This window comes from Electrona antarctica (assembly GCF_951216825.1).
Source record: "Electrona antarctica genome assembly, chromosome: 6".
Classification (NCBI taxonomy): domain Eukaryota; kingdom Metazoa; phylum Chordata; class Actinopteri; order Myctophiformes; family Myctophidae; genus Electrona; species Electrona antarctica.
In genome coordinates this window covers 14,651,935-14,673,715 of record NC_136811.1, presented here as the reverse complement: position 1 = coordinate 14,673,715, position 21,781 = coordinate 14,651,935, and the positions used below count along the sequence as shown (strand labels likewise).

General features: G+C 43.7%; 1 protein-coding gene across 1 annotated transcript; it reads left to right on the top strand.

Annotated features, from left to right (window-relative positions):
* Positions 1-1,161: 1,161 nt before the first annotated feature.
* Positions 1,162-2,775, top strand: LOC306924965 (serine--tRNA ligase, cytoplasmic-like; the record flags this gene model as incomplete). The annotated part of the gene is made up of 1 exon (XM_079503644.1): positions 1,162-2,775. One exon carries the CDS (start codon positions 1,162-1,164, stop codon positions 2,773-2,775), a length of 1,614 nt encoding a protein of 537 aa, XP_079359770.1.
* Positions 2,776-21,781: the final 19,006 nt, after the last annotated feature.

The window sequence follows — 21,781 nt, the reverse complement described above, 5'->3', positions numbered from 1 at the left end:
GTACATTTTGTAAAGCGTCCTTGGGTTCATGAAAGGCGCATACATTCAAGCTATTATTATTATTATTATAAAGTTTGCAGGATTGGCCCGTTTTGAACAAAAAGCCTCAAATCATGAACGCAGCGTGCAATTTACGTGAAATCTTTCACCGAAGGCTGAGGAATATATCCCACCCTTTTCACATTGGCCTGTTATAGCGCCACCAACAGGTGGATTTTTGCAAAACACATTTTTGGAACAAAATGCCTCAAATCATCCAATTGCTATCCAAGGCGTAAGAAGAAATGGCACCCTTTTCACATTGGCCTATTATCTGATCTGAAATCTCATATGCGTACAGTACAGCCTGGACTATTGCAATGGCTCTTCATTTGTCTCCATAAATGTTCATCCTTCACTTTATGTGGGTATCCATTCCCTCTCATAAATCCTCCTTCGTTTCTAGTTTCCAGACATTCCAGTAATTGTTTTGTTTTTCAGTTCTTTGGTCAATGGTGATCCTGTCAAGCACTATGAATGACCTCCATCTGACAGAGACATAGATGATTGTAGATGTGGTCATACGACACATCAAACCATGTCTTCGATAGGCCGTCTAACATCACAGTTCCACACAGCATGGTCTGATCCATGCTTTGCTATACTGATTGAGGCTGTCTGAACTCCATGCACTCTTCCCAAGATGTGCACGGAAGCACACGTGCAAGAATGCAAACAATCACGCACAACCTTACTGAGCTCCGGTCTGACGTCACAACAGAAACCATTGCCTAACAACATCGATTTGCACTGATGTTCCGTTGCCTTAATAACGATACCTATCCAGTACTTATGGCATATTTGAAGATATTAGACCGGTGCCTGGCTGTAGAGCACCGAGTCTGTAACGATGGAAGTTGAAGATCCATGCCCCACCCGGCTATGCAATACCTGGTGTCAGAGCACCCGCTGCAACCATCTGTCTGTGTCCCTTTTATGCCCATATATGGAGATTTCTGGTCTGGTGTTGAGCATTGACATTGGACAGCTGGTGATGTTACGCTACATCACCAAATAACCTGTATACAACTCCCCCCACAGAACTCAAAGAATTCAGTTTGAACAACAAAGACACCCCACTTACAAATGCAGAGGAACTAATCAACAGCCAAGCAAGAAACAATGGTGTTAGATTTGGACCTGTTTCGAAGCGACAAGGGCAACGATCCAAAGGTCATTCGTGAGAATCAGACAAAGAGATTTAAAGATGTTACTCTAGTGGACAAACTTGTTGACGCAGATACAAAATGGATAAAATCAGACTTCACTGAAAACTACCTCAAATGGGCAAAGAATCTATGCAGCGAATGCATTGGAGAGAAGATGAAGAAAAAGGAATCGGATGTCGGAGTTGTTGGGGAGGATGATTCCTTACCCAAAGAAGCACACAATCTAGAGGCTCTGACAGATGAAACACTATCAGTCACCCAGATCAAGCAGGTGCAAGGGCTGGTGGACGAGGCGGCGCAGAAAAACAAAAGCGTGAAGTTAAGGCAAACGCTATCGGCGCTGTCAGTCACCCAGATCAAGCAGGTGCAAGGGCTGGTGGAAGAGGCGGTGCAGAAAAACAAAAGCGAGAGGTTAAGGCTGGAGGCAGAGCGCTCTGAGTATCAGAGAGAGATCGGTAACCTCCTGCACCATTCTGTACCCATCAGCAACGACGAGGATGCAGGCAATACGGTGGAGCGCACCTGGAGAGACTGCACAACGCAGAAGAAGTACTCCCATGTGGACCTGGTGGTCATGATCGACGGTTTCGACGGAGAAAAAGGAGCCGTCGTGGCCGGCAGCAGAGGCTTCTTCCTGAAAGGGCCCCTGGTTTTCCTCGAGCAGGCTCTGATCAACTATGCCCTCAGGATCCTTCACGGTAAGAACTACACCATGCTCTCCCCGCCCCTTTTCATGAGGAAGGAGATCATGCAGGAGGTGGCCCAGTTGAGCCAGTTCGATGAAGAGCTTTACTCCGTGATTGGAAAGAGCAGCGAGAAGAAGTCAGAAGACAACGGTGCGGATGAGAAGTACCTCATTGCCACCTCGGAGCAGCCCATCGCTGCCTTCCGGAGAGACGAACACCTCAATCCTGAGGACCTTCCTATTCGCTATGCGGGACTCTCCACCTGCTTCAGAAAGGAAGTGGGCGCCCATGGCAGAGACACCCGTGGCATCTTCAGGGTGCACCATTTCCAAAAGGTTGAGCAGTTTGTGTTGGCCTCTCCCGATGACAACAAATCGTGGGAGATGTTTGATGAGATGATTGCAACGGCAGAGGAGTTCTACCAGTCATTAGAAATCCCTTATCGCATTGTCAACATTGTCTCTGGGGCACTAAATCTCGCAGCCAGTAAGAAGCTTGACCTTGAGGCCTGGTTCCCAGGTTCCAAAGCGTTCAGGGAGCTGGTGTCCTGCTCCAACTGCACTGACTACCAGGCCAGACGCCTCCGCATTCGCTATGGACAGACCAAGAAGGGGAGGTTTGTTCACATGCTGAATGCGACCATGTGCGCCACCACACGTGTGATGTGTGCCATCCTAGAGAACTACCAGACAGAAGATGGCATTGTCATTCCAGAGAAGCTTAGGGACTTCATGCCCCCCGGTATGACGGAGATGATTAAGTTTGTGAAGGCCAGCCCTGTTGAACAGAAGGCTAAGAAACTACAGGATGGAGGAATGAAGAAGCAGGGAGGAGGCCATGGCCTGCAGGATGCCATGGAGAACATGTCTGTCAATGACTAAAATAATAGGAATAATCCAGGAATAAAGTTCTAAAAAGTAAGAAAAATATTCTAAAAAGTTCTAAAAAGTAAGACAAATATTTACTGGCAGCGTGCACAAGAACTTTGTGGCATTGAAGGGGCAATCCACTAATTTTCAACATTTTACTATGTATAATATATATAATATACCTTAGAGCTGTTGTGTGGAAATTATAAAAAAAAGTCCCCCCATTCTGTGTTTCCTAGAACTGTAAGTATGAAAAAAGATCCCCAGTTCTAGGAAACACAGAATGGGGGGACTTCTTTTTATTATTTCCACACAATAGCTCTAAGGTATATTAATGACATACTGTAGTAAAATGTTGAAAATGAGTGGAATGCCCCTTTAACAACACAAGCTCCTCTTCTAGATGCATTTGCACCATAGGAACCATGCCATAAAAATGAGAAATATTCAGAATCCAATGGGTCTGGATATTTATCAAGGCTACTGTACATGCATTTCGAAATCAGCACTGCAGATTTGAGTCCCGTTCCTGACGGTTTTTGCTGCATGTCTTTCTGCTCTCGTCCTGTTTCATGTCCATCTCTATACAATAAAACTATATCTATCTATAAATGCATGCACTCTAAGTCTGTCTGTACGTACTTGTGTATGGCTGTAATGCACGTAACTAGCCCCACCGACTTCAAATTCGACACACACGTTCCACACCCCCACAGGGAGTGCAGTGCCCGGTGTCGAGTCGGTTGGACCCATGGTTGGACCCATGGTTGTCCAGAACCGCCACAAAAGGCCTATGCCTGGACTCTGTACAGGCTCTCTGCCCATGGTCCATATATGGAGCTGGCCAAATGGGTGGAACGGGTACTCTGACACGGGTACAACGGGTATTGCATAGCCGGGTGGGGCATGGATCTCCAACTTCCATCGTTACCGACTCAGTGCTCTACAGCAGGGCAGTGGGCACCGGTCTAGTAGGGGAAAAGCCACCAAAATATCTTAAATAAATAATAATAACCATACAGTACATCCTCATCGTGACAGATGCAGGTAATGCTGACTAACAGGGCCCTTGTAAAACTGCATAGGCTAATAACCTGTGTGCAGTACAGTACAGTACAGAACAGTACAGTGCATAAACATTGGCAAAAAGCCAACCTAATTCATTCAATAGCTCCTGACTCCCCCAGAATCCTGTTTGTGGACTTCAACTCTGCTTTCAACAACAGCTCTGCTCCAAGCCAAGCTTACCCAGCCGAGCATCCACCTTGCACACTGATTGCCTAACAGACAGAGGAAACAGAATGTGCAACTAGTTATCCACATGTGTCTGACACTGGACCGCGGCAGGATTCTGCATTTTGCCACCAATCTCTCGCCACCGTCGGTCAGTCGGTGTGTGGGTCAGACACACACACACACACACACACACACACACACACACACACACACACACACACACACACACACACACACACACACACACACACACACACACACACACACACACACTTATTCAAATACACACCAACAGACAAACTTTTGTTCAAATCTACCACACATTTATACCAACCCATATAATACACATAATAAACCCACTGCACAAACATTTGCATAAGCATTTACATAAGCCCTGCATGGTCTGTCTTTTTCTTTTTTTCTCTCTCTCGCACACGCACACACACACACACACACACACACACACACACACACACACACACACACACACACACACACACACACACACACACACACACACAATATTCGGCTATTGTGTTCCTCAGTTGCAGACGTTGGCTACCCTAACCTTAACTTACTTCTGCTACCTGCAGAGGTATAGCCTCATTAAGGAACTTTCAACACCTGTGCTGCATATGGCTCGGAGGAGTGCTCTGGTTAGGACGCCATTTCAGAGTTACTGCTGCTGCAGAGAGCCCAAACTTCTTTCTGTGTTCTTGCACAACCCAAGTAGTCATTTCTCTTGAGCCAGGCTACTGGATGAGATTGTTATCTCTTTATGGCAGTGGCTGCCAAAATTGCTTTTGGTGGGTTGGGAAATAATTTAATCCTACTTTTTCCTCTCTACAAGACACAAGTACACCCGAGTTTGGTTTGTTGAGTAAAGTATCTCTTTGTGAGTTAAGGTACAATAGCATTACATGTGGATGCACACAAATGTGCAGATAGAAGGAAAACATACAGTATAGGGCTGATTATCATTTTAATTTCAAGAAAATATATAGTTTGTGAAAGTCTCTTTGTTCTTCTCACCTGTCCATAACGGTAGTGCAGTGCATTGAACATAGTTTCTTCTGGAGCGAGAAATATGGCAGCTTTAGAAGCGGAGATAGCAGGCACGCACGTTGGTATTCGAGGGTCTTCAGGATACAGCATAGCGCAACAAAACCCATTGCTTATGCATCTAAAAAAGTGTCAGACAACTATTCTCACATAGAAAAAGAGGCTCTGAGTATGGCCATACTGTAGCCTATGTAGTACAGACCTTCTGGCAGCCACAGTACAGTATATCCAGTACAAAAAGTAATGTAAATGCAAAGCATTATACTGATTACCTATTCAGCCAAAAGTGCAAGAATGTAACCCAGATTTTTGAGTTTTGCTCATTGATGAGATGCATACTTTGGCAATGGGAATTGCAATGCTCACAGGGTGATTCAGTCTTGATTTGAATAAGGTGATAGACTACTCTGAACCCTACAGATAATGTAATAAAACCAGACTGGGAAAGACACTAAACTCTATACCATAAAGTGTGAATGTATGTACTGTGTACTGTAATGTATGCACACAATAAAATCTGTGTTCATTTATCCATTTGTAGCTGCGACAGAAAGTGTACAAATGTATACGGGTCTGTTTGGTTAAAGCTTTGCACTCTGTGTAAAACACTGAGGTTGTGTGAGTATGTGGCATATACACAGATCTAGATATATATATTTTAGCTGTTTTTGACATTTTCTGTAAAGCTTAAGTGGTAAATGCAGTTGCAATGTGATGTTTCTGTTGTGAAAATGAAGGCCACCGCATGTATAGCCACTTAATCTTTCTGGACAGAGAAATTGTAATTGTCAGTTCATTTTAGCAACAGCAAAAAAGGCTAAAGGCAATTTCATGGTGTTGACAGTGTGTGGAAGAGGTGTTGATGAACACACACAAAAAAAACAAAAACGTTATTCTTATATACTTATAATACTTATAATGAAGTCGATCACATTTCGACTATATCCATCAGTGTGTATGCAGCCGAAATGTTTGTGATCAACTTGTGAGGCATATGGAAGAACAAAATGTTTTATTTCTGGGTTGTAGGTGTGGAAATCCCATTAGATCAACAGTTTTTGAACTGCAGCAGGTTGCATCAACAACCATGCCATTCTGATGCTCAGTTTGAACTGCAGCAGGTCGTTTTGACCATGGGTACATGCTTAAATGCATTGAGTTGCACCATGTGATTGATACAAACTTTGCAGTAAAGAGCAGTTGGACAAGTGTACCTAATAACGTAGCCTTTGATTATTGTCTCCACCAGGCCGAGTGTTTTGCACTCCGTCCATGTGTGTGTGTATGTGTGTGTGTGTGTGTGTGTCCGTCCTTCCTTCCTTCCTTCCTTCCTTCCTTCCTTCCGTCCGTCCGTTACCAGCTAATCTCCGGCACCGTTGGCCCAATCCATGCCAAACTTTGCACACACACTCCCTGGATGCCAACGACAAACCTCTGCCCCAGATATTCCTCAACGGCCTGTTATAGCGCCACCATGAGGATTTAATAATAATAATAATAATAAACTTTATTTGTATAGCACCTTTCATACATAAATGCAGCTCAAAGTGCTTCACAGGGCAGGACACAAAAATAGAATACAATAAAACACAGTCAAGTAGTTAAAATGATAGAACAATGGCAAAGAATAAAATAAAAGTATAAAAACATAGAGAAAAAATAAATAAAAACACAACATGCAGCAAATCAGTCAGGACAGAGTAGGAACGCAGATATTAAAACTCAACTAAAAGCAAGAGTGAAGAGGTGAGTCTTGAGTTGAGATTTAAAAATGTCTATTTAGACACATTTCTGTAGATAACTCGTACACATTTTTTTATCCAAATCAGCCTCACGGTGGCGCTATAACAGGGCAATTCCTGTTTTTACTTATAACTGCATCGATCTGTATACAACTTATGTATGCGCACTCCCTAGAGGCCATGGAAAAAACATTTTCCCTGCATCCCTCCACATCTGCCACCGGTTATAGCGCCACCATGAGGCCGATTTCTGCAAAACACATTGTTTACGTTAGTCGCACAGATTTCATCCAAATCTCACGCAAATCCGTACACATGATCTCTGTAGTCATGTGATCAAGACGAGCCTGTTGGATTTCTCAGATTCTACACTGATTGGCTAAGATTGCCTTCCAAAGTTTTGTACAAAATGCTGCACATGTCCTGCTCATCCAGAATTCTATCCTCAGAGATGCTATGAGTGATTTGGCTCTGCATTTCCTCAACAAAATGAAGAACATTGTTGCAAAAAACAAAAAAACATGTTTATATTACTCCTAAACATTTTGCCAAACATCACACACATCCTATCCTCCTGGTGGAGACCTGTGCCCAGAAGGGCACTTTTTATAGTTTGACCTGTTCTATCCTGTGTTTTACTCCCACTCTTACTCTACCCCGTCTCACAAAATAAACTACAAATGACGGAGCACACATGAATATAAAATCACCCACTTCTTTACACTCGTAAACTTGTGATGTGACAATATAGTAGATTGTTTTTTTTGTAAAGGGAAGGGTGTAGTGTCAAAGCCCTATGCTAAACTACGTGGTTACTGGCGGCAAGGAGGATCGATGTTCCAGACACGTGCTCGTCTCGATAAACTGAAGTCCAAACTGTCCGTTGTAGTTTATAATAAACAAAATAAATAAACAATGTACAGGATACAGACGACAGCTCTTACAAAAACACAGTTGAAAAAACAGTGTGCCTCTGCCAATCAGCAACACCTGCTGCTTGATTGGGGGCCCATTAAATACCCTATAGCAACGGGTGCTTCCAGACAGTGGAGTCACGAAGATGCCAAAAGCCGTGAGCGGCAGGCGTCTCTTCCTGGTTTTTAGACAGCTGGTGGATGGAAATGAAGCTCCGCACCCACGCGGCAGAATGATGCGTCGGCCGGATTCCCGGAAACTCTTGCCCCCGCGGCATTCTGCTGCATGGGTGGAGCTTCATTTCCATCCACCAGCTGTCTAAAAACTAGGAAGAGACGCCTGCCACGAGCGGCTTTTGGCATCTTCGTGATGCTAAAGTGTGCCTGCACTGTATGCAGTGAATCTGGGTCTTTCCCATGCCTGTATGGTGACGTCATTAAATGAGTACTAAAATGCTAAACATCATATGGCTCTTACAAGGGAAGCCCTGGGGGACACTGGTCATCTACTTAAGGCTTCAAGTGGTTCAAAAGGAGTAAAATAAAGTAACATTTGAAGACGGGCAGAACAATTCTAATGTCTCTGGTATAGAGACTCCGACGGTCATAAAGAAAATCACACCCGTGTGAACTGAGTGGTGCAAGGTCTTATATAGTCTGATCAGCTATGTCAGTGACGTCACACACTAACCATAGTAACCATGCTCACCTTTGCACGGACACGTAGGTTACAGGTACACAAACATACAGACAAAGCTGGTTGTTGGAGTGGTTTGCACCACTCAAAAATATTGGCTTAGGAAAAAACTAAAAACCTCCATGAATTCAAGGCTTCATGCATGGTGTAATTGATAGAATATTAGTATTTCTTTGTGTGAACTACTCCTTTAAGTGTTGCATGTCACTGAAGGCACAATGAAGGGTAGGTGGCCATCTATCGGTTATATCCAGCCAATAAATAGATAGGTTTGGGGTTGGGCTTCAGATCTATCTGCTGAACTGATTTAAATGTAATTACCTTTTAGTTTAATTGTTTATTCATTAGGATCCCTGGGCCTGTTGCCACGTAAAGGCCAGCTTGTCTTCCTGGGGCCTGTACACAGCATTAAAACAAGAACTAAATAAAATGTGTCCTAGTAACTCCTTTAAACATAAAAAATCACACCCGTGTGAACTGAGTGGTGTAAGGTTTTATATAGCATGATCAGCTGTGGTCTGACGTAAGATTCAGAGATGATCAGCTCTGATCAGCTCTGATCAGCTCTGATCTGACGTAATGAAATCACACCCGGATGTGATTTCACAACTGGCTTTTTTTGTGCAGAAAAAATGAGCACGGTTGCTACGGTCATCCAGTTCACCCGGGTGTGATTTAATTACGTCAGAAATTATTTTGAACATAGCAACCATGCTCATTTTTTCTGCACACAAAAGCCAGTTGTAGGAGTGGTTTACACCACTCAAAAATTACACCCAAGTGAGGGGCGCTCACATCATCATACATCATCTCATGAACAACTGAGTTTATGTGATTGGTTGGTTAAATTTAGGTCATATTTGGCAGACATTTGACCTAATTTCTCCTTTCATTGTCAATGGCAAATATGTGTGGGGACAAAATGTACGTCCTATTTGGCGGAAATTTGATCTAATTTCTCCTTTCATGGCAAATATGAGATGTGTGGGGACAAAATTACGTCATATTTGGCTGACATTTGACCTAATTTCTCCTTTCATTGTCAATGGCAAATATGAGACGTGTGCAGGGGACAATATTTACATCATATTTGGCGGACATTTGACCTAATTTCTCCTTTCATTGTCAATGGCAAATGAGACGTGTGGGGACAAAAGCTGTATATAGGAGGGGCTCCACTATGTGGATGTCATGTCATGTCAACACTCCATGGGACTTACTTTTCACAGCATCTTTCTAGAACAGATGTAAAAAAAACAATGATTTGAATTGAATATTTAGGAAAAGTCATGGGAGGGGACCCTAATGAGAGCTTCACAGGCAAGATAATCAACTTCAAAATCTCAAAATGGGTCAGAAAGACCTCACAGACACTCAGGTGGTAAATGCCAGTGACAATGAATGGACAATTTTGAGTGTTTGTGTAAAAACACAAACATTGAAGACAAAAGTGGGGACGCAACTTGTAATTGGCTGGAATGAGTTGATGCATGATGATGTATGATGAAGAGCGCCCCTCACTTCACACGGGTGTAATTATTTTTCCTTCTTTTTGGGGAGCGCTAGGCCCTCCGACGTCTGGCTTTCACACGTGACGTCAGGTGACAGCCACAGTGAGCGCCCTTCACTTCACACAAGTGTGATTTTTTTTTCTCCCGGGGAAGTAGGCTGAATAGTAGGTGTTAATTGGTACCGCCCGACTCAATTCTAATAAGGTGTTAATTAGCACTGCCCTAACGACTCAATTCTAATTGGTGTTAATTGGCACTGCCAACGACTCAATTCGTTTACGATTAACCAGCTAACGATTCAGTTCAATTCGTTTCTACGATGCACTGCGATTAGTGATGGTATAGGTTAATGGGCGAACACATGGGTACAGAGCTCCAGTGATCCTCTGTGGAGATAGGAGAACCTTACAGGACAAGTGTCTCTGCAGCACTCCACCAGTCAGGCCTTCATAGTAGAGGGGCCAGATGAAAGAAAGGCACATAACAGCCCGTTTGGAGTTTGCCAAAAGGCAGTAAGGCAATATCAAAAATATCTGGTCTATTGAAACAAAGATTGAACTCTTTTGCCTTAAAGTAGCTATAAGCAATAATATGTCAACATTTTAATGACCTTTTATTCAGACAGCCAGCAATAAGTATAATGCTCCCACAAAAATAGTCTCTGTGACACATCTAGGGCCACAATCTGCATTCAAAGATTTTCCTAGAAGCTTTGTCATTGGTAGGAAAAAAAATCACACCCGTGTGAACTGAGTGGTGTAAGGTATTATATAGCCTGATCAGCTGTGGTCTGACGCAATGTCTGACATAATGAAATCACACCCGTGTGAACTGAGTGACCATAGCAACCATGCTCATTTTGTTGGTACGAACAAACACGTGGACACGTAAACTAACAAAGCCAGTTGTTGGAGTGGGTTACACCACTCAAAGACACGTAAAAAAAAAACAAGACTTTGTCTTGCGTCTCGTCTATTGGGCTTCCCACCGTCTTTAAAGATCTTTGGTTTCAAAGGTCTCAAAGAATGAATGGCCTTCAGGTCTGATTCTGGTAGGGTCGTCTTCGGGTCTGGTCAGGAGGGTCTGTCTCGGCAAAGAGCAGCCGTGATCTAATATTCTCTTGGTGTTGAACAAAACTTTGTCTTGCGTCTCGTCTATTGGGCTTCCCACCGTCTTTAAAGATCTTTGGCTTCAAGGGTCTCAAAGACTGAATGGCCTTTAGGTCTGATTCTGGTAGGGTCGTCTTCTGATGTGATGATTTGTGACCATGAAGTTGATTCAGCTGGAGTTTTTGTCCGATGTGAGGTATTATATAAGGTAAGGTATTATATAGCCTGATCAGCTTTGATCTGACGTAATGAAATCACACCCGGATGTGATTTCACAACTGGCTTTTTTTGTGCAGAAAAAATGAGCATGGTTGCTACGGTCATCCAGTTCACCCGGGTGTGATTTAATTACGTCAGAAATTATTTTGAACATAGCAACCATGCTCATTTTTTCTGCACAAAAAAGCCAGTTGTAGGAGTGGTTTACACCACTCAAAAATGAAAAAAAATACAGAAATGACTAACCAATCAGGAAGTAGACAGGCAAATCGACCAATGACAAAGCTTTTAGGAACATCTTTGAATGCAGATTGCGGCCCCTAGATGTGTCACAGGGACTAAATGTCTACTTTAGCTACTTTAAAGCTACTTTAAAGTAGCCTCGATACCCAGGCTTTCATTTCGTCTACTCTCTAACAGACACAGTTAACGATCGCTTGTTAAGTGCCTGCCAGACAGACAATCAGCTGAAATGAAGGCAGTTGTAGAGTAGAGTGTAGACTAGTGAACTGAACGTTTTCTGTTTATATCAAGTACTTCATACCAGTCTGAATGGCAGTAACTAGCATATAATGAGAACTGAGAAGATCTCCACAAAGGTTTACTCATCAAAACTGATTATAAAACTGTAACCATCAAAGCATGCACTCAACATATAATGGTTATGTGACCATGGCATGTGCATAATATACAATCTTAAAAGTTTTATCTGATATTGATTATTAATCGGCAGAGCTGTCGATTATTCGATTTGGCTGATGGTCACTTTCTGGCATCCCTACTTTAAAGCCAAGTGTAATATGTGGACAAAAGCAGGCACCAAACCCTCATCACCTGGCCAACACCATTCCTACAGTGGTCGCAGAATCATGCTGAGTGAATATTTTTTAGTAAAAGGAACTGGGAGACCAGTCAGGATCAAGGGGAAAAAATGTATGCAAAGTACAGAGAGATCCATGATGAAAACCTGCTCCAGAGCGCTCTGGGCCTCAGACTGAGGCAGAGGTTCACCTTCCAACAGGACAAGGAGCCTAAGCACACAGCCAAGGAGTGGCTTCAGGACAAGTCTGTGAATGTCCTTGAGTGGTCCACCCCGTAGCCCAGACTTTTACCCCATTGAACATCTCTGGAGAGATCTGCAAATGGCCGTGCACCGACGCAACCTGATGTAGCTTGAAAAGATCTGAAAAGAAGAATGAGAGAAACTGACCCAAAATACGTGTTGTAGCATCATACTCAGAATGACTTAGAATTAAGGCTCTAATTGCTGCCAGAGGTGCTATAACAAAGTGTTGAGTAAAGGGTGTGAATACTGAATACTTATGCACATGTGATTTTTTTTAACACATTTGCAAACATTTCTAAAATAGCCCTTTGTCATTATGCAACATTGTGTGTAGAATTCAGAGCAAAAAAAAAGTTATTTAATCCATTTTGGAATAAAGCTGTAACAAAACAAAATGTGGAAAAGATGAAGGGAGTGAATACTTTCACAAGGCACTGTATAGTTACACAGTACACTCCTAGTCCGTAGCACCACCCATATAGAACACACACACACACACACACACACACACACACACACACACACACACACACACACACACACACACACACACACACACACACACACACACACACACACACACACACACACACACACACACACTTCAAACTTAATTTATAGATATATATTACAACGAACAATGGTCGACCAAAGTCTGTGTGTGTGTGTTTAGGCTGCTCAACAGTGCCCCTTCAGGTCACCCAGCGGTATTGTAGCTGTTCACACACGGCCAGTCATTGGAGCGGTGTGCACCGCTCAGAAACAAGGAAAGCAAGACGGGCAAAAACTAAGAAAATAGAAAAGTAACAAAGGAAATTACAAAGTTATGCAAATTATATCTATAATAATATATGGAGCTACAGGGAGATGTAGCTGATGATATGTCATGATATGTAGTTGACTATATTCGTCAACACTGACGAACAGTGTCCAGTGATCTGCTGTGTAGCGCGGGAGGATTACATTTGCCATATTAGGACATCAACAGTCATCGGCTTCCTTGATTGGCCAACCCAACGGATCGGCTGTGTGGATTGGTCAAGCTATGCATGACATTTGTACCACTGAACCAATATAAGAACAACAACATGCACCTTATAGGACTACATTGTTTCTCAGAGCGGTGTTTCTTACGGGGTGTCATTTACTGTGTGAGGAATGTTTTTCTGGACGGTACATCTGACTGGAGGACCAAAGAACGGCTGTAGTCGTGTTGTTGCCGTTGGAGATAAGATGTACACCTTTGGAGAGTTCCGTGATGACGACATGGATCGGATTGGTGTGCGCATTTTCAACACAGTGTCTTTACGCTGGAGAAAGCTGACCCCGGTCACACCAGGAAGAGGAGAACGCCATCTTGAGGTGCCATCCTCGCGCTACGGCCACTCAGCTGTTCTGGTTGAAGATATTGTTTACATATGTGGAGGTTTTCAGTATAAGCAAGGTAGAATTAAGTACTCAACATTTGAGCTTTATGCATTTGATGTGGACACCCACAGATGGTTTAAACCCAGGGTTTCTGGGACTGTTCCAGAGAGGAGGGTGTACCACTCAGCCTGTGTTTTGGGGAAGGTCATGTTTATCCATGCAGGAAAAACCAGGCTGATAGAACGGACTAATGACATCTACAAGTTGGACACCTCCACACTGGTCTGGTCTGTAATTAACACCAGAGGAACTCAGCCAACTGCTTCAGCAGGTCACTCTGCCACCATCATCGGGGCAAAGATGTTTGTATTTGGAGGCTGGGTACAGGTTGAGTGCAACAACACCATCAGAGTGTTTGACACAGAGACAAACCTCTGGATGAACACACCTTCTGCACAGCTTCTTCCAGAAGGACGTTCTGATCATTCAGCTTTTGCCTACAATGGAGAACTGTACATATTTGGTGGTGACAACCAAATATGGTTTGGCCCTCGCCAGACCTGCAATGATCTGTGGAAATTCAGTCCAGAGACCTTCTCCTGGAAGAAGGTTCAACCCAAGAGAAAAGGACCAGGTCTAATGAGTGTGTGCTGTTGCATGGTGGGGGATCGTATCATCGTCGTTAGAATAAGTAGTGCAGATGACCTGTTCGTCCTATACTTAAGTCCTAGTCTGAAGACGTTATGCAAACTAGCGGTCATTCAGTACGGTCTGGATCAGTCTGAACTCCCACACGACATCAGGTGGGAACTGACAGCCAGAAGAAGTCCACTATGACTTGACACAGATTCATAATCCTGAAGACAGTCCATAATGTGTCTGTATTTCAAAGAGGAACCATTAAAGGAGAAATCCGCCCTAGCCGTTATTTACTGAATTCTATTGATAATGTGTATATTAACCTAAAATAAATAAAAATAAAAATAAATATTGGACACTGGTGCTTTAAGAAAAAAATCACATATGTGTGAAGTGAGGGGCGCTCTTATCATCATACATCATCATGTCTCTGGCCAATCAGAATGCCTGTTGCCTGTGATTGGTTAGCTGATTTGCTCGTTTACATAATGACGTACATTTTCACTTCAATGTCAATGGTGTTTTAATGATTTGATGTTTAATTTACGGAATTTTGACCTAATTTGTCCGTTCATCTCTCTACGTCGTCCTCAGGCCAACTTTAGCGCACTCCAACTCCACTCTGATCACGAGAGCCTGTGCCTGCCTTACGTGGTCAGATAGCATCTCGTAGACCTTCTGGGTACGATAGTGAAGCCGAGCTCCGGCTCACTTCCTTTAATAGCTTGTCTCAGAGCAAAGTCCGATACTATTATAAAAAGGAAGGGGGCTAGGGTGTCTCCCTGCAGCACTCCGGTTTGGATGTTGAATTCCTCGCTGTTACCATCCGGCGTTGTCACTCGGGCTCTCGTTCCCGTGTACATGGTATCAATGGCTCGGAGCAGGTTCGGAGCAACGTTCATTGTCAATGGCAAATCTTGTGTGGGGACAAGATTTAGCGGACATTTAAGCTGTATTTAGGAGGGGCCCCTCAAAAATGTTACACAGAGATATACGCGACCATCCGCATGACCTCGGACTCCCATATTTGGGGCATGGCTTTACTCCCGAGGTGACTTCACCGTGATGACAAGATCGAGCATCGATCAGATAGTATAAACGAAACACATCAGAGCCAATCATTATTTCACTCTCCGCTCTTTCATACATCTCATAAATCAGAGTATTATATTGCACTTTAGAAGTATTTAATGATGATGAAGCTACAATGCTGGACAGTCCTTGTCCTCATCTTGTGTATTTGTCGGGCCAGTGTCGACACGACCAACGGTCAAAGATCAACAGCGGTGGCCCCAGAAAGTAAATCAACGGCGGTGCCCACCAGCGGCCCAGCCGACCCAACAAGGGTGCCCACCGATCTCAAGCCCGTGCCAACGACCGCCGGTCCAAAGCCCTTGCCGTCCAGCGACCCGCGCGCCCTCTGGCCCTTCCTTGCCATCGTGGCCATGGTTATCCTCCTGGTCGTGGTCGTCTTTGCGTGCGACAGGTGGAAGAAAGGCCAACTAATTTTTGTGCGAGGCGGTGACCACCGTGGCGTGACGTCATGATGTAGTTTTCGGTGCACGGTTTGCACTTCTTCACCGAAAACTGGACTATGAAAAGGCCTGAAGAGGCTGGAGAGTGCCAAGAAGGACGGCCCAGAAGGAGGATGTTTGAGTGACGTGTTCTCAAACATTTTTGATAGGCCTCTCATAGATATCTCACAGCCCCCTTTCCACGCCCCCTTCTGGTAGCTAGTGGTGTCATTTAACATTAGCATTTACACTTTTTTTCTCTGGAGAATCTAAGTACATTTCCTAATGTTAAAATGTCAAAGACCGATAATAATATGAAGAAAACACAATGGTATAACAACTCAAATAAGTAGAATAAACCTTACCTTTACAAAACGGTAGTTTGTGGCTTGTGAAAATAAAAAAATAAAAAATTGATGAATTCTTTTTTGATGAATTCCTGTTCTGTCTATAGAAGTGTCTATTTGTACGTCTCTAAATGTTTTGATGATTTGAACATGGTGGACCCTGTTGGAAACAAGTGTAATGCTTAATTGGGTCGTCCACTCACAGTTAACAGCCTTTGTATTGAGTTTGTGCTTGAAATGTACTGTAATTCTGCAAACTGTTAATAAATTCTTCAATCAATCAATCAATCAAACTCTTTTAACATGGAAGTCTATGGACTGCAGAAAAAATAACACCATTAGCTCCAAAAGGGGGCGTGGAAAGGGGGCGTGAAATGCTGTGAGAGGCCTATTGCAGGGACCGCCATTACTCTCAGTTACACTCCTACAGACGTGCTGCTGGTGGGCACCGCTGTCGAGTTACTGTCTTTCTTTCTCTTGCTTGCTCTCAACGAAGGCGGTCGCATTTATTTTCTTTCTCTCTCCCTCCCTCGTGTCTCTCCCCCTGACATAATGAAGAAATGAAAAAATCTGCACACCAATTGATGCTCCCAAGATATCTTTACTGGTAGGTATACGTTTCGGGCCGCAGCCCTTCCTCAGACCTTTGAAGGTCTGAGATGGGGGGACCAGTGGAAGGCAAGCATCGAGGACCCCACAGATGTTCCTGGCCAGCACACGCCCCGCAAGGAGTGGACAACCCTCAACCGCCTGAGGACAGGTGTCGGACGTTTTGTGCAGCAATGCAGAAGTGGGGTCTCCCAGACAGTGCCCACTGCGAATATGGGGATCCATTACAGACTGTGGAACACGTGCTGACCAGCTGCCCCATATACCGGCCAATTGGGGGGGCATTTGCCAAGGTGTTATATATGTTAATTCTCATCATCATCATTTTTCGACCGTGGTCGAGATCATGGATTTCACAATGCCATGTCAGACTTTCAGGTCCTTCATTGCCATCCCCAGTTCCTGACTGATGCATGTGTCCCTAGCGATGACATCAGGGAACGACGTTTTTTTTTTTATTGCTTTATTCAGGGAGAAGTACACAGTTATGTTTACTAGTTAGAGAAAATTAGAAAAATGAAATGTGTTCATAAAGGTGTCTATACTATAACATATAAACAACATATAACAACCCAACTCCCTTGGGAAACTTTGTGACAGCTGCTGAGAGTCGGGGTACCATTAACAACCAATATGAGGCAAAATTCTATTAGCGGAATTTTGACCTAATTTCTCCTTTCATCGTCAATGGCAAATATTGAGATGTGTGGGAACAAAAGATGTTTATACTGTAGGACTCAGGGGCTAGCGCCCCTCAAACAGTAGGCGGGCCTTATGCTGGTTCTTCACTATACGGATGTCATGTCATCACTCCATGGGACTTACTTTTCACAGCATATAGAACACATGTAAACTAAAAATCACACCCGTGTGAAGTGAGGGGCGCTCTTATCATCATACATCATCTCATGAACAACTGTATTTATGTGATTGTGCCACAAATCTACGTCATATTTGGCGGACATTTGACCTAATTTCTCCTTTCATTGTCAATGGCAAATATTGAGACATGCGAGGACAAAAGCTGTATAGGGGCTAGCGCCACTCAAAAATCACACATGTGTACTGTGAAGTGAGGGGCGCTCTTATCATGTATGACATACATCATCTCATGAACAACTGAATTCATGTGATTGGTTGGTTAAATTGACATCATATTTGGCAGACATTTGACCTCATTTCTCCTTTCATTGTCAATGGCAATTTAGATGTGTGGGGACAAAAGCTGCGCCCCTCAAAATCACACCTGTGTGAAGTGAGGGGCGCTCTTATCATCATACATCATCATGCATCATCCCATACTGGACAATCAGAATGCCTGTTGCCACAAATTTACGTCATATTTGGCAGACATTTGACCTAATTTCTCCTTTCATTGTCAATGGCAAATATTGAGACGTGTGTGGACAAAATCTATATATATATAGGAGGGGCTAGCGCCCTGCAAAAACAGACACAAAACATCTGCTCTCACCAGTGGGTGAATCACTTAGTGACAAAACCAGTAACGGCCTGAGGGCGAGGTCGTGCTGAAACAACAGAGCTTCTTAATACGACACAGTTGAGAAGCAGGAGTTAATTACTATTCATTTGGTGTCAGTGAGGTCAGATGTAGAGTTGCTGGCCGGCTCCATAATATGCAGATCTAGTATGTCAAACCATGTATGACTATCCAGGTTTTGATGAGGTCAGTGTCGTGATCTTCATAGATCCAGGTGATGATAGTCAGCTCCACATATGGAGATCCATTGTATTATAAAGGCATCGTCTGGGAATGCCCATATATGGACCTTGTGATGTCACGAGGCGTGGACTCACAACCATATATGGAGGCATGACCTGACTGATAGACGGACGTACGGGTTTTGCAGGTTTTCATAGTAATCTGCGACTTACAGTCGCAACAAAATAAAAACAAGGACTACAAGTGCATAGGGACAGATAAAACACAATTAAAACATCAAAGCATTAACATAAAAATCACACCCGTGTGAACTAAGTGGTGTAAGGTCTTATATAGACTGATCAGCTGTGGTCTGACGTAATGTCTGACGTAATGAAATCACACCCGTGTGAACTGGGTGACCATAGCAACCATGCTCATTTTTTTTGGCACGAACAGACACGGGTACATTTTTTTTGGTACGAACAGACACGGGTACATTTTTGAGTGGTGTAAACCACTCCTACAACTGGCTTTGTTAGTTTACGTGTCTGTCTGTCTGTCTGTTCGAACCAAAAAATGAGCATGGTTGCTATGGTCACCCAGTTCACACGGGTGTGATTTCATTACGTCAGACCACAGCTGATCAGTCTATATAAGACCTTACACCACTCAGTTCACACGGGTGTGATTTTTTTTGTTACGAACAGACACGGGTACAAAGCCAGTTTTTACACCACTCAAAAACCATAATAATGGATAAAAGAAAATATTCAGTGGATTCTATTAGTATTGGCTATGCTAAATAACATTAAAAATGTAGAAAAAAATAACTTCTGGAAAGGCATCATTTTCAAGATGGTGTCCACGGTGGCCTCAGTGAGCTTAAAATGCCTATAAACTGGGATTTAATACATAACGGATCATAACAATTATGCACTTAGTGACATGAATCCAATGTTAAATAGGCCAGCATTGGATTCATTGCAAACGGACCACTAGGGGGCGAGCCCAACTCGTCTGCGATTGTTTTTGAAAACCTTATGCCCATACCTAACACCATGCCAAAAACTTGTCACCAAGTGCATAATTGTTATGATTTTGTATGTATTAAATCCCAGTTCATTTTAAGCTCACCGAGGCCACCGTGGACGCCATCTCGAAAATTATGCCTTTTCAGAAGTTATTTTCACCCAAATTTTGAATATGTTATTTAGCATACCCAATACTAATAGAATCCATTGGATCCATTTATCAATTATTTTGGTTTTTAACCATGTAAGCCCAACTCGTTTGCGATGGTTTTTGAAAACCTTATAACCATACCTAACACGATACCAAAAATCTAAAACTTATCACCAAGTGCACGATCTTGTTGATTTTGGACGAATTGGGACCCAGCTATCACCAGTATAAATGACCTTGACCAGAATAGATGACCTTCGAAATGGTGAAACACAACATACTATAGTAAGCCCTCCGAGACCATGGACTACAGCCTTTCGCTTTTCACCTTTTTCAAATCCTCAAAAATCATGCAAAAAGTGGCCCTCCGAAACCATGGACTATAGCCTTTCGCTTTTCAGTGATTTCCACCTTTTTTTCAAATCCTCCGAAATGGTGAAAAACGACATACTATAGTATGCCCTCCGAGGCAATGGACTATAGCCTTTAGATTTTCCGTGATTTTCACCTTTCTTTCAAATCCTCAACAATGATGAAGAATCGCGCACTATAGCGTGCCAATATCAATGACATTGACCAGTATAAATGACCTTCATAAGACTAGTAAATGACCTTCACCAGTATAAATGACCTTGACCAGTATAAATGACCTTCATAAGACTAGTAAATGACCTTCACCAGTATAAATGACCTTCACCAGTATAGATTACCTTCACCAGTATAAATTACCTTGACCAGTATAAATGACCTTGACCAGTATAAATTACCTTCACCATATAAATGACCTTGACCAGTATAAATTACCTTCACCAGTATAAATGACCTTGACCCTGAAATATTCGCTGCGCTGGCTTGCTGGGCTCGCATTCTGAGCTGGCTGGCTTGCCAGGGCGGCTGGTTCTGTTGCTGCAAGGCAAGGCGGGCAGACCGGGCCAGGCAGACAGAGAGCCAGGCCGCGAGAGAGGCCAGGCTGAGCTGACTGAGCAAGGCTGGCTGCAAGGGCTGGCTGCAAGGGCTGATGTGCGCTGGCTTGGCAGCCTGACTTTCTACACTGGCTGACTGGCGGGGCTGGCTGGCTGCGTTGGCTGACTGGGCAGGCTTGCTGGCTAGCTGGCTTGCTGGGCTCCCCGGGGGAAGCTTTGGGAAGGCTCTCTAGGGGTATCGGCTTGTGTTGAGCCTTCCAACGGCGTCTACCTTGATCTCCGTCCTAAGAAAGAAAGACAGAAAAAAAGAAAGACACACATAAACCCAACTATGCAGCTTCCACCTGAGGAACCGAGACGCGAAAAAATAACTGAGCGTCACTTGGGATGGTCACAAACTCTCCAACCATACCCTCCCCATGTATCTTGGAGTTACACTGGACAGGACACTCTCCTTCAAAAAACACCTGGAGAACACAAAAGCCACTGTCAACACCCACAATAACATCCTGTGAAAACTAGTGAACTCCAAGTGGGGCGCAGACCCACAAACAATCCGTGCAACTGCCATGGATGGCCCTGTCTTTCTCTACAGCAGAGTATGCCTGCTCAAGCTGGAGCCGATCACGTGCCTTTATGCGCTAGCCGGCACCTCCCCCCCGCACATCAGACGACTGTGTATCGCTCAAGATGAATGGAGAACACAGGAGATAGACAGTGAAGTTGGGGATGAACGGAGGAAAGTCTGGAAGGAAATGATAGAGAACACCAACATGACAATAAACAGCAGGAAGGCATGGGCCACAATCCGCCTTCTTGGCAAAGACCACACCACCCATAATCACAATGGTCACAGCAAACTGTGATACTAGGGCCTCTACTGTTCCTAATATATGTAAACGACATGACTTCAGCTTGTGACTGCAACTTGTTCCTGTTCGCAGATGACTCAGCACTGCTGGTCTCGGACAGGGACAAACTGCAGGTTGAAAATGCCCTCAGCTCTGAACTCGGTAGAATCTGCACCTGGCTCGCTGATAACAAACTATCTTTACACCTGGGAAAAACTGAATCCATTCTCTTTGGATCTAATAGTAATCTCAGCAAGGCAAATGGCTTCTTGGTTAGAGTGGGTGACAATGTTATCACACGTAAAGATGAAATTACCTACCTAGGTTCCATCCTGGAGGCTAATCTTTCCGGTGATAAAATGG